Source organism: Enhydra lutris, unplaced genomic scaffold (genome assembly GCF_002288905.1).
Source record: "Enhydra lutris kenyoni isolate GAN:26980312 unplaced genomic scaffold, ASM228890v2 scaffoldscaffold30, whole genome shotgun sequence".
Lineage (NCBI taxonomy): Eukaryota > Metazoa > Chordata > Mammalia > Carnivora > Mustelidae > Enhydra > Enhydra lutris.
In genome coordinates, this window is record NW_019154114.1 from 18,891,277 (window position 1) to 18,904,095 (window position 12,819).

The 12,819-nt window shown below is 58.4% G+C and overlaps 1 protein-coding gene across 1 annotated transcript in view; it reads left to right on the forward strand.

The window, feature by feature from the left end:
• LOC111153011 (cysteine rich secretory protein LCCL domain containing 2) overlaps nucleotides 1-12,819 on the forward strand; it is a 62,330-nt gene that overhangs the window by 21,120 nt on the left and 28,391 nt on the right. Inside the window, exons 4-8 of the mRNA XM_022511813.1 lie at nucleotides 1,564-1,696; nucleotides 2,186-2,301; nucleotides 5,001-5,101; nucleotides 9,673-9,822; nucleotides 11,376-11,436. Of these exons, the coding sequence (XP_022367521.1) occupies nucleotides 1,564-1,696; nucleotides 2,186-2,301; nucleotides 5,001-5,101; nucleotides 9,673-9,822; nucleotides 11,376-11,436 (561 nt within the window). The remainder of the gene's footprint in view (nucleotides 1-1,563; nucleotides 1,697-2,185; nucleotides 2,302-5,000; nucleotides 5,102-9,672; nucleotides 9,823-11,375; nucleotides 11,437-12,819) is intronic.

The following is a 12,819-nucleotide window of genomic DNA, read 5'->3' on the forward strand; positions in this document are numbered from 1 at the left end:
TTTTGGTCTCCTGCTGAATTCTGCTTTTTATAAAATCAGTCTTCCGGTGGCATGAAAAGAAAACGTCTACAGGGAGAAAACCCATCATTCCACTGGCCTGGCTCGGCAGCCGGGATATTCCTGGACTCCTGTGTAGCCTCTGGCTGTGGGCGCATACTTTTTCATCGTGGTAACGGTGGCCAGGACAGCCTTGAATTCTTTCCCTCCTTCTCATACACGATCAGACCCGTCTTCTGTTCCATGGCCGTCCTGCTGATCCTGGTCGAGGCTGCCTTCAGGCCGTCAAGCCGACAGGCAGAAAGTTAGCCTCTCCGTTCTTGGAGCCCGTCCTGCGGTGGCTGTGTCAGGCTTAGTGCCGGGACGGATGGTGCCGAGGACACAAAGATCTTGCCCCTGCGGGATCCACAGTGCCGACCTGCTTTCCCCAAGAGACCCCCTCATTCTCTGGGCCCCCATAGCAGCCTGGCCATGGCACTCCGGGGACACGGACGGGCATGGGTGTCCCCACGCAGCCCTGTGGCTCCGTGGCTGTGTGGCCGCCAGCATCCTTCCCCAAGCCAGCCCCAACTACGTCACTGACCACCACCAGGCGCTCTGGGCTGTGACAGTAATTGTTACAAGACCTCTAACTGCCCGCCTCACCACAGTGCTCTCAGACATGGCCAGACCCCTTGTGTCTTCTCTCTTTATCGAAACCGCTTTGTTTACATGTGCTGGGGCCGCTGACTGGGGATCTGTGTCCAGTTTGTTTTCTTTCCCGGGAAGAAAGCAACGATGCCAACCTGAGCGGGTGGGGCCGAGTGAGAGGCCGTGGCCACCCATGGTGATGACCAGCGTCGGGGAAAGGGAAGGCTCAGGGGATTAGACTGGACATAGAAAGTTCTGGAAAGGGTTTGCCCATGTGATCACAGAGCTCTGCCTCTCTGCAGGTTTCTGTACCTTCTGTTTAGTTCTATTTCTATTATTTATTTTCGACCTTGTATCTGAGTCCTTGGGTCTTCCCCCTGCTCCCCAGCAGGTGAGGAATGAAGCCAGACACGACGATATGGAGACGTTAGCCTCTAGACTCTCCCGTGTGCCCTGTCCCCCATCGCGGGCTGGTTTTGCCCCTTTTAGATCTTCCCTGGTGTTCCGTCTGTGCATTACCCGGATGGCTACTTACTTCTCGTTTTTCTCTGCATTGATTTGAAAGGGGCTCATGTCCGTCAGTCAAGTTGTTTTAAAGAATCACACCTGGGAAATAGGGGGTTTGTGGGCATAAATACATAATTGTAATATAAATAGTGACTTGTTGGGGGCCAGGCAAACGTTTCCTGCACACACAGGTGGCTTGTGGGCCTCCCAGGGACACTCCTGCAACCCAGGCACCCTGGGAATGCCAGGGGGGCTCCTTGTAAGTTTGGGTTCTAGGCACTTACAGCAGGTGCTGGACAGGATTTAGGACTGTTCACCCACAGCAGCCCTGTCCTCTAGCCTGCCCTGTGGACGGCTGTGCTGTGAGCCCTGGTCTTGGTCTGTTGGGTGGGTGGAGGCCGGGACGTAATCAGCTGGTCTGCCCCGCAGGTACCGCTCTCCTGGCTTCCACGTACAGTCCTGGTATGACGAGGTGAAGGACTACACCTACCCCTACCCCCACGAGTGCAACCCCTGGTGTCCGGAGAGGTGCTCTGGGCCCATGTGCACCCACTACACACAGGTAAGCCCCGAAGCCCTTGCTGCGACCTCAGCCCAACACCCCCAGACCCCGTCACTCACCTGGCCCTGCAGACCTGCTCCCCGGTTGGAAGACTCCACTCTGTCATTACCATAATGTTTCCCTTTAATTTGGTGTTCCTTAAAGTCCGGCTGCTGGGCTGAGCGTGCGTTTGTGACACAAGTATGGAAACTGGGAGTAAGCGCTAGAAACTTGTGTGGCAGTCCTCTGTCGCTGGCACATTTTCCTTGTGTGTGATTTGTTTCTCTTTGGGGTGTGTGTGCATGTGCCTGTGCGTGTGTGTGTGTGTGTGTGTGTGTGTGTGTGTGTTTAACAAACATACGGATCTTCAGGGATTAGGGAAAAACTCTGGTCCATCACCCCTTCACAACATACACCCTTTTAGGGCCAGTGCCCTGGAGATCCAGGGCAGACTAGGTTGCCCTGTTCTGCCTTGTCTGGGGTTCTGACACGTGGCTGTCATCTTTTCAGATAGTCTGGGCTGCCACCAACAAGATTGGCTGTGCTGTGAACACCTGCCAGAGGATGAACGTTTGGGGAGATGTTTGGGAGAATGCGGTCTACCTCGTCTGCAATTACTCTCCAAAGTAAGAACAAGTAACATGGTTGTCTGGGTTGGGATGCGTTGTCCAGCCATGGAGGACCCAAGGGAAGTTGGACTAAATGGTGAGGTCTCTTCATTAGTTCGCATAACAAGACATCTAGAGATCGGTGCATCCAGTTAAGCTTAAAAGCTCAGCAGTGTCCGTGAGGACTCAAGCTCTTTCTATTTCCCTGCTGTACTAGCCTGTCCTCATGGTTCCAAGATGGCTGCAGAGCACCGGGCATCACATCTTCCCAAACTAAAGGGACAAGAATGGTAGTAAAGGGCTTTCTCTTAGGACTTTCTCAGCCCTGGCCCACTTTCTCCTTCTGTCATTGACCAGAACTAGACCACTCACAGATGGGCGATGGTGGGGGAGGCAGAGACTCCCCTAATTGGCTTCAGTGAATGAAATTGCCCAGTTGGCTTTGCAAGTCATCTTCTGGGACTCCCAGAGCAAATCAGAAGCTAGAGTAGCTGTTGGCTGGCCAACCGTGGGGTGTGCCATAGCCAGTGGGACGAAAATACGCAACAGATATCACTCTGGGAAATGTATTCACGCTAAACCTAGTTTTTGCATTTTTATATTTTCCCTTCTAGAAAAGACCACACTGAGCCTGTGTCTTAGCCCCCTTTTTCCTCAGAGCAACCTGATGTCATCAGTGGGCCATCTGTCCCTCTATTGACTTACCTCCTTTGCTCATCAAATAATATACCACTTCTCACAGCATTGCCCTCCCCGTGTATAGCCTGTGGTTTGCTCGCCAGCCACAGGGCTGACTCCCGCCCTTGCACTGGCCCTGCACACAGGATGCCCTCCTAGCATATTTGCTCAGGGACTGAATGAAACGAGGATGACCTCACTCATTTGTTTTGGGTCAGGAGAGGCCGTGAGGAGGTGGGATGTGGGGGAATCGGTGAGGTCAGGAGGAAAATAGATTGTCTGTCGCGCATCTGGCATGCCCGTGCTGGCCATGTCTCAGCAGCCCACAGGCCCGCGTGAGGGCAGGTGGATTAGGTCACTGCTGGTGGGAAGGGGGACGCCAGCCCAGTGGAAGAGCAGTAACTGGCCCCCTGTGGCGGGGTCCCCAGCAGAGTGGGGACCAGCAGTGGGGCATGATGGATATTTCAATTCGACTCTTTGTATAAAAAAAAGAAATACACCTGAAGATTCTATCAGAAACAGAATCTGCCTTTCTTAGCGCCCAGCTATCTTCTTGAAAAACAGAATAACGTAGGGATGGTACCCATGTCTCAAGTGCGTGGCTCGATAAACCCCACACGTGTCTGCGTGGGCCAGCCAGCATGCGTGGCCATGACCAAGGGCCAGAGGCCATGCGTCCCAGGTGGAGACAGGGCGTGCCTCTGGGTGCTGGTGATTCCCTTCCTCCCTGTGTCGTCATGTGGCCGTTCTTCTGTGTGTGCACAGAAAGGGAGCAAGGGAGAGAGTGGGGCTCCCCAGTGTCCTCTCTCTTAGGGACACTGATCCTGGTGGATTGGAGCCTTATCCTGTGACCTCGTTTCCCTCACTCACCTCCTGGGATGCCCTGTCTCCACACACAGCCATCTGGGGGTTAGGGCTTCAACGTGGCAATTAGTGGGCAGTGGGGAGACACACACTGAGTCCGTGTGACATGTGTGTACCCCTGTAACTACCACCATTGACATCCCTTCACCGTGAACAGGGCCCTGGCCTGAGGGCCTCCATGCCATCACTCTGTCACTGTACAACCTCCTGCTGTGGCCCCTGTTACAGAGAAGGAGACAGAGGGTCAGGCCTGAGGGCAGCGGTGGGGTCACGTGGCAGGCAGGGCAGGGGTCCCACTTGGGGAGTCGCTCTGGACTGCTCAGTGGAGGGAGGCTGGGGGAGTCCAGGGCCAGGCTTGGCTTATCAGTAGGGCTCTGGATCACCTTCCTAAATAGCCCACCAGGTCAACCCTGAAGGATGTTTCTAGAAGGAATCACAAAGACTGGTCCCCGTCATGCTTGGCTCCAGCTTGTGCTGCCAGAGGCCCAGGCTCTGGGAGAGGGGCTTAGGGACACCGCTCCACACCTGTTACCTGGTCCCTGGAGAACCAGGCCCTGACCGGCCTCCATTTTCACGGCCAGGAACTTCAGACGGAAGTGGACGGTGTCAGCGACATCTGGACGGACCTTGGTCCCAACCCTGAGGGCAGAGTGCTCAAAGGCTCTGAGCCCCTCCACTTGCTTGCTGTGTGGCCTTGGGCAAGTCACTTAACCTTTCGAGCCCCCGTGGCCTCCTCTGAGAAAGGGTGGAACTCCAGCACGCCCCCCCAAGGTGTCAGAAGGACGGAGGGACCTGGTCGGTAGGAGCTTAGTAAACACGAGCTCCTTCCTAGAACATACTTTTACTGCTTTGACAAACGGCTCAACAGGGCAGATCTCGGCAGCTCTCCAGGACGAAGGTGTTGGGGCTGAGGTGGGGGGTGGTGGACAGTGTTCAGAGTCGTGTAAGGCAGGACACGGGCAGCGCGACAGGACCGCGGTGCTGGGGAGGAAGGAGGTGTCCCAGCTCCTGCCGGGATTCTTCTAGAATTCTCTAGGCTCCATGCAGCAGCCTCTTCCTCTTTACGTGGCACACACACCCTCCTTCCTCCCCTGGACAGCCCAGGAAAGGGGCGAGGAGGGGCCCAGGCGCTCGGGTGGCGGCCCCTCCTGACGGTGTTTTTGGTGTTCCCGCAGGGGGAACTGGATCGGAGAAGCCCCGTACAGAACCGGCCGTCCCTGCTCCGAGTGCCCGCCCAGCTACGGGGGCAGTTGTAAGAACAACATGTGTTACCGAGGTAGGAAGTGACTCGGAAGCCACCCCCAGTGGCTGTCCCCTCTGTCTGTGGGCCCGGGAAGGGCTGTCGTCAAACGGGCCAGCTGAACACTGCAGTCCCTCCCCCACCCCTCCTCCTGCCCGCGCAGCTGCGGGTGGTGGGCAGACCCCCTCTCCAGCCCTGGAGTTCAGCCCCCCGCCGGCTCCTTGGGGACACGGGGCTGTGCCCGCACATCCCTTCAGGAGGCCTCTCCCGTGGCCCCACCCTGCGCTGGGCGCTGGCTGCACACGCGTCCCCGCTGTGGTCGGCTCTCACGGTTTGGTTACAGACACACGACAAACGGGACTGCGCCTATCCCAGGTGACCTCCAGGCTGGCAGGGCTTGCCGCCTCCGGGCTGCTGGCCTCCTTCCTTCCACTCGTTGGCCCCTCACGGATGCCTCACCCGATTCGTCATAAGTGTTCACGGTTCCCTTCCCTCCGTGGCCCCGGGCAGATCAGAGTGTCTGCCACGAGTCCTCGCCCTTGTTTCTAGTTGGCCTCCCGGGACCTTTCCACTGTCCCCGCTGTTGTAAGTAACGCATCCTGGTGCCTGAATGGTTGCTCATGTTTTGCAGTATTTTCTCAGGCTCTAGCCCCGGGGGGACAGAAGTGGGTCCAAGGGGCTCCCCGAGTGTTTGTGTTTGGGATGTATTGTCCATGTGGCCGTGTCGGCTGCCCTGGGACAGCAGAGAGGGGCCTCCCCGGAGGCTTGGGCATGCAGGAGCGGGCGGCTCTCCACGCCAGGCTTTTCTTGGCAGTCCAGGGGGCTCTGGGGTGCAGAGACAGGTGGGCTGGGGTGTGGGGTCCCAGACCCGGTTGGGGTGCAGGAGTCCTGTTTTCCCGGCCAGCTGGTCACCGCTGGTTTTGCCCAACGAGAGCCCAGGAGACGGGGAGGCTTGTTAACAGCAGTGTGTCCTGCCAGCCCGCCCCGACTCTCTGTCTCCAAGCAGGACGCCAAACGCTGGTCCTCAGCGAACCCCTCCACGGAAATCCCTGCTCCAGGTCCCGCATCCACAAAACCCGGGTGCTAGAGCCCGGCACGCTGGCTTCAGGAGGAGCACTCCTGCCACATGCCAGCTGCAGGCCACTGGGTGGGCCGCCCCCTCTCTGGGAGCCTCAGTCTCCCTGCCTGGAAGTGGGGGTCATGGCAGGACAAGATCGTGGGTGGAGACTGGCCCTCGGGCCTGTCCGGGCCCTTCCCTGTGTCCCTGGCAGGCAGAGCCCGTGGCTGCCGTCCAGTCCCCCAGGAGGGGTGAGTCCCTTGTCAGGTCCCAAGAGCCAATTTGGGGAGCGTAGGAGAGGGAGGCCCGTGGAGGATTCTCCCTCGGATCTCCTGCCGTTCTTTGCTCGAGCCTGATCGCAGGGCTGTTTTCAGGGTCCGTCAGCCCCTCCGGGAGGGCCTCCAGGCGCACAAGCCAGAGCTGCTAGGTCCAGGAGTCGTCTCCATGGTTCCCAGAGCTGTGTGCTTGGGCATACCGCGTGCTGCCTGGGGCTCAGTCTGCCCGTCTGTAAGAGTGGCAGTAAGAGTCTGTCTGTAAAAGCTTTGCCGGGAGGATGCCCAGAGAAGGATGTGAACGGCTAGCACAAGAACTCTTTCTAAACACACTCGTTATCCACTCCAAGAAGTGGGGGTGGGGAGGTATGACTGCACTTGTCACCTTGCCAGGGGTCCTTCCTCAGCTGGTGGGGACTGTAGGTCTTGGGGGTAGGGGGCTCATCCGTGCTGTGAACCTGGCAGATACATTCTCCTCCTTGGAAACACAGGCCTGGTGTCACACCTCCTCTAGGGAGCCTTCCCTGATTACACAGACAGTGCACCTGCTTCCGTGCTCTCTCACCCCCAGACTCTTCCTGGATGCCTGGTCACTGTTGTTCCAATAGCCAGTAGGCTCTGAGGGCTCCGGGGTCACAGAGCAGATGTGTTCTGCCTGCGGGCGAATGCATATACTGCCCATATGCCCAGAGGGTCATTTTCAAAGGACACGTGCACACAAAGACACCTCAGATGCTGGGTTACCCACCCAATGAAGCCTTTATGCTTGTTTCTTTATTTTTGGTGGAAAACTCCCAAGTCCCCTTGGCAGGCATCCCAGCTTTCTTAGCTAACCAGGCAGAAAGTCTCTGGTAAAGCCGGTTATCTGCATAAGCTACTTAATCAGCACCAATTGAGGGGCCCCGAAAGGCCTTGACCTATAATGGGGATGGGTCAGGGTTAAAGATAGACCATTGGAGAAGTTTCCGTCTCTCCAGCCTGAAACTGTGAACCCGTGTGGCCATGAAGGGTGCGGGCTGTGTGGCCGGGCAGCTTCACACTTGGCTGTGTGGGCTTGGGCAAGTCTCTTAGCCTCTCTGAGCCTCGGTTTTCCTGTCTGTGAAATGGGGCCGATAGGGCCTCCCAGGGAGCGAGGCCCGCAGGCCAAGGAAGCACCGAGCCGGCAGAGAGTCAGTGTGTGCCCAGTACCCGTTAGCCTTGAGTTCTGTCACTACCTACAGAGCCAGGTAGGCGTCTGCAGGGGCTATAAGCAATGTCATGGGGCCCGAGACCTCGGGTCCAGGATGGACCGTGCACACAGTAACCTTGCGGTGAACTCGGGCGTGGAACTTCCCTAGGCCCGTGCTGCTCCGCACAGGGGATCTTAATTGGGATGTGCTCAAATACAGGCTGTCGTCTGGGTGAGCATCCCCTTTCATGTGTGCGTCTGAGGGTGAGGACTGTCTGCCCATTTTCTTAAATAGTGACCCTCAAACGCTTTAGATGGCTCTGCCAAACTATATTCGGCCGAATAAAGCCGCGATTATGAGGTATAAACATCCTAAAGGCCAGTGGAAGAAAACCTGGCTCATTCCGGAGACGGCTCGGGCCGGCAGGGAGGGCAGAACTGAAGAGCCACACTGATGGCAAGAGCAGACCCGGGATGGAGCATGTGGGCCTAGCGGCGTTTGCAAACCCAGAGTCTTCCTAAAGATTTCGCCTATAGCTTTGGCCTCCAAGTGGTGATTTCAGAATTCTCTTTTGAAGGTCTTCAAACTCAGCTGGGACTCTTTTCTTCTCTCTCTCTCTCTTTTTTTCCTGAAAGAACCCAAAGAGAGAATTCTTTACGGCTTAGTTCATCCTTCATTCAGCAGATTTTGTTCAGCAAAGCTGGCTGGGAGCCGGGTGTCTGGGGTTGGGGGGGCGGACAGGGAGGAAGCAGGCTGGCTCCTGGCCCCGGGGAGTTGGCAGCTGGTGGGAGGGGCAGGTGGTGGTGGCCTCATGGCTGTCAACAGAGCTCTGATAAGGATGGCATTGGGCTCCGGACTGCCCCGGCTTAAACCCCACCCGCTCTCCTCCCCCAGGTGGCATGGCGGCTGTGCATGGCTTGGGGGTGGGGACGGGCCCCTGGAACAGATGCAGCACATTCCGGCCTTGAAAAGCCCTGGAGAATTGGCCCTGGCTCTGGATGCTTGCTTTGCGTAGCCACAAAACACCTGGTCCCCCTTTGGAGCAGAGCGGTCACTGCTAAGGACAACCGGGAACGAGCCTCGGGTGTTCACCAGCCCTTGTCCCCGCTTGAATTTTAATCCAGTGCCACAGAGAGGCCTGGGTGGGGCTCCCTAGATGGGGCTTTCCAGCTCTGGTCTTCAGACACCCTTGGGGGATGGGCGTGCGCACTAAAGTGGGAGGCCCGCACCCCCCACGAGGGTGCACACCACGTAGTCCTTGACAAGGCCACACGGGCAGATAAAAACAGCCGGACTGTTGTGTGCACTGGCGGGGCTTCATGGTTCGGTACCTGATGGCCTGCAGGTGGGCTCCGACGAGCGCTTCCAGGTGTCTCTCAGGACGAACCCGGGAAGACACACGGATGCTCCCGAGAAATGGAATTTGGCTAATTAACGTGCTAAAGCTGTGGGGCATGGTTGCAGGAGAGAGAACACCGGGGTGGGAGACGTACGGGATCCAGTGGAGAGACTCCGTTTTGAACCGGAGCGGGGACTTTGGCCGGGTCCTACGTGCCGGGCCGCGAAGCTCCGGCGCAGAGAAAGGCGTCGGCTTGGTGAGCGAGGACTCGGGGGTGCGGAGGGGAGCAGAGCGGGCCTGCGGCCGGGGTGCATCGTGGTCCAAAGACACCGACGCGGGTCATCCTGCACCACGGCGGGCGCAAGACTGTGGAGACCCCTCCCCGGCAAACCCGGGGGCCAGAGGGTCCTCAGGGGAGACCGTGCCGGTTTGGGCTCGGCCTCCTGAAGCTGCCTCCTCGGGCAGGTGGTGGCGTGTGGGAGGAGGGACAAGAAGCCGCTGGGATCACCCAGGTTGGCCCGACTGCTCCGGGCTCCATGGCGAACGCGGCCCGTGGAGACTCAGCTGCCTCGCCTCGCCTCGCCTTGGTGTTAGGACCCCGCCAGGCCGGCCCTGCTCTGCAGCATCACTGTTTCTCGGCCACGGGCCCGACCCTTTGTGACCGAGAACCTCCAGCCAGTCCAGTTTCCCCGTTGCCGTTTTCCCTGCAAAGTGCATTTTTGCTGAATCCCCCCCTTCGTGTTCTCTTTTTCGTCCTCTTCATTCTTAAGAAGAGACTTTGACGTCCAGCCCCAAGCCGGAAACCGACGAGATGAACGAAGTGGAGGTGGCCCCCGTTCCTGATGACAAGCATGTCTGGGTCCAGCCGAGGGTGGTCAGACCCACGAAGCCCAAGAAGGCGTCCGCTGTGAGCTACATGAGTGAGTACGGCTCTGTCCTCTGCCCTCGGGCTGCCTGTGCTGGGGCGGTGGCGGGGGCAGGGGGCAGCCCGAGAGGTCTCCGGGTCAGCAAACAGTGGGGCACAGCGGGGAAGTATAGCAGCATTTTATTTATTTATTTATTTATTTATTTATGTTAATATTTTATTTATTTATTTGACACACAGAGAGAGATCACAAGTAGGCAGAGAAGCAGGCGGGCGGGGGGGGGGGGGTGCGGGGAAGCAGGCTCCCTGCTGAGCAGGCTCCATCCCAGGACCCTGAGATCATGACCTGAGCCGAAGGCAGAGGCTTTAACCCACTGAGCCACGCAGGCACCCCTGCAGCAGCATTTTAAAAAATGATGTTTTTAAGTCCTTTCCAAAGCAAGCATCGTGGGAGTGGGGCTTGGGTGGCATTTCCCCCCAGCCTGCATTTCAAAGTTAGACCTTCTCCTTTGAAACGGGGCTGGGACTCAAGCTGGGTTCCCATGGAGGTTCCAGCAGGATGGGCCTCCCCAGGCCGGCTCGCTGGTGACTGGACCCCCATTCGCCTCTGTGAGACTTGGTTTGCTCATCCATACAAGGGGGCGATAAGGCCCACGCAGGGTTGCTCTGCGGAACATTTGCCATAACGGGGGCCACCCAGTGTCGGCTCTGAGCCCATCAGCACAGTGCCTCCCACGGCTCCCCTCGGGGCTCCTGGAGGCCCTCCAGTGAGAGATTGTCGCACTCAGCCCTCGTCCGGCTTTCCCCTGACCTGCCCGCGCACTCAGCTCACGGCTTCCTTCTTTCTGCCCTCCCCAGCCCCGGCTGGAGCCCAACGTTCCATGTCCCCGATCCAGCCCCTTAATGGAAGGTTTGGGGCTCCCTAGGGACATTTCCCCCCCAGGCATGACACAGGCCTGGGCTGTCTGCCTGGGGTTCTCCGTGTCCCCCTGAGCTGCCAACGGCATAAAGTGGGGCCCCCTCACCCTGAGCAGGGGCGAGCTCATGCTTCTCTGAACAGCCCCCACCCCGGGCTTTTTTGGCTGCTCTGTCCCTGCTCTGCCCGAGCAGTCTCTGTCCTCATGGGTGTGCCAGTGTCGCACTATCAAACTGTAACACTGTGCCCAGATTCTCATGTGTCCCTAGAAAATAAACAAGGAGAGCTTGACAGAGCTCGTCTTGGCTGGAGGAGGCTGTGAGGCCCACCCTTCCAGAACCCTCCGGGGCTTCAGGGCACTGGGTGTGGGCCAGACCCCCTTCCAAGGTCACACTGACTCCCTCAGCTCCCTCGCAGAAGCAGTACCCGTGACACTTGTCCCCGCTGGTCTCTGTGGAAACTGAACCTTAGACTGGGGAAGAAGGCCCCGTCCAGGATCACCCAGCTACTCTGAAAGGCCGGGCCTGGGACTCGAGCCTCACAGCTGAAGCCTGCAGCCACAAGTGTTCCTGCTCGGGTTATGACATGGGTTCCAGGATGTTCCAGAAAGTTCTCTGGAGGACGGGGTGGTATCTTTTACCTCAGACCAATGCCCCGTTGGTGTGACGTGCGCTCTTGTCCTTCTCTCCCAGCCCAGGCTGTCCGGTGTGACACGAAGATGAAGGACAAGTGCAAAGGATCCACGTGCAACAGGTGAGGTCTGGGCCGGGCCCTCCGGTGCGGACGCCCGCAGCCCTTCCTTCGAAGGGCCGGCCGTGGGGGGTGGGACGCGTCATAGGTTAGACGGACCGTGATGTCTCCGAGGTCCCTCCGGCAGCCACCATTTGAGAAAAGCTTGGCCCACGAAGATGACCTGTGTCTCTCGGCCCAGAGCAGGGCTTCTGACCTTGGTGCTCGTGGCACTTAGGGCCGATGATTCTCTGTGGTGAGGCTGTCCCGTGGCCTATAGGGAACGAGCAGCATTCTGGCCTCAAGGCCCTGGATGCCAGGAGCACCCCCACCTCCAGCCATGGTGACTACAGAAATTGCGCACCGTTTCCGGAGGGTCCGATCACCCCCAGGAGACCTTGCGAGGTCGGGGCTCCACTCCAGCTGTGTGCGTGAAGGGGGTCACACGGTGGCCCGGGGTGCCGTGCAGGGGATGTCAGGGCAGGGGCCATGGGAGGGCACACGTGAGCTGGCGGTGTTGGCCACTGACAGAGGCCACGGGCCAGTGTGTTCCACGGTCGTCAGATGAGGTCATCTCGCCGATGGACTCACTCAGCCTTGTCCACCCAGATGTTGGAGACTGGTGGCCAAGAAGGACGGGTTCGGTTCTGGCAATGCGGCTGCTAGGCTGCTCTTTCTGGCGGCAAATGGCCAGCAGGTGCAGCAGCCTTACGAGGAACCTCAGGTTCACGGTTGGAAAACCACGTCCGCGGTCACGAGTGGTCTTTACCCCTCTTGCTCCGGCTTCTGGCAGCCGTTCCTTTAAGGCAAACCGTGTTACTTAAAAGAGAAGATGACGGCTCCTGCTTCATGCTGTGGGGCTTTGGAATTTGGTTTGGCCCGAGGATGCCCCCCCCCCCCCCCTGCTGGACTTGGGCACAAGCGTCAGGAAGTAGACTTTGAGCAACCCGGGATGAGGTCGCTCCAGGACTCACGCGTCCCCCGAGCAGCTGGCTGGCCTGTGCTGCAGAGGAAATTGGCCAGTCTGCCGGTGAGATGGGCAGCCTGTGGCGCTGAGGGCTGGTGGCTCCACCGTCCCCATGCACGGTGTCTGGGCATGTCTGCATAGCTCTAGGGTGTCTGGAACGCTCAGTGGTCCCTTTGCACTGCCGTGCCTTTCCGGGCCACAAGCTCATTACTAGAGCCTCACGCCTGAGTAGTCAGTGGGAAAAATGAGAAGTTCGGAGAACACGCATAGCTAGCCTTGAGAAAGTTCCAGAGTCAGGGCTTGCTGGGACCCACCGTAAGCAGGGAGAGGGACTGTCCGAGGCCACCGATGGAGAACTATGTAATTCAAGTGCGGCCACCGATGGAGAACTATGTAATTCAAGTGCGGCCACCGATGGAGAACTATGTAATTCAAGTGCG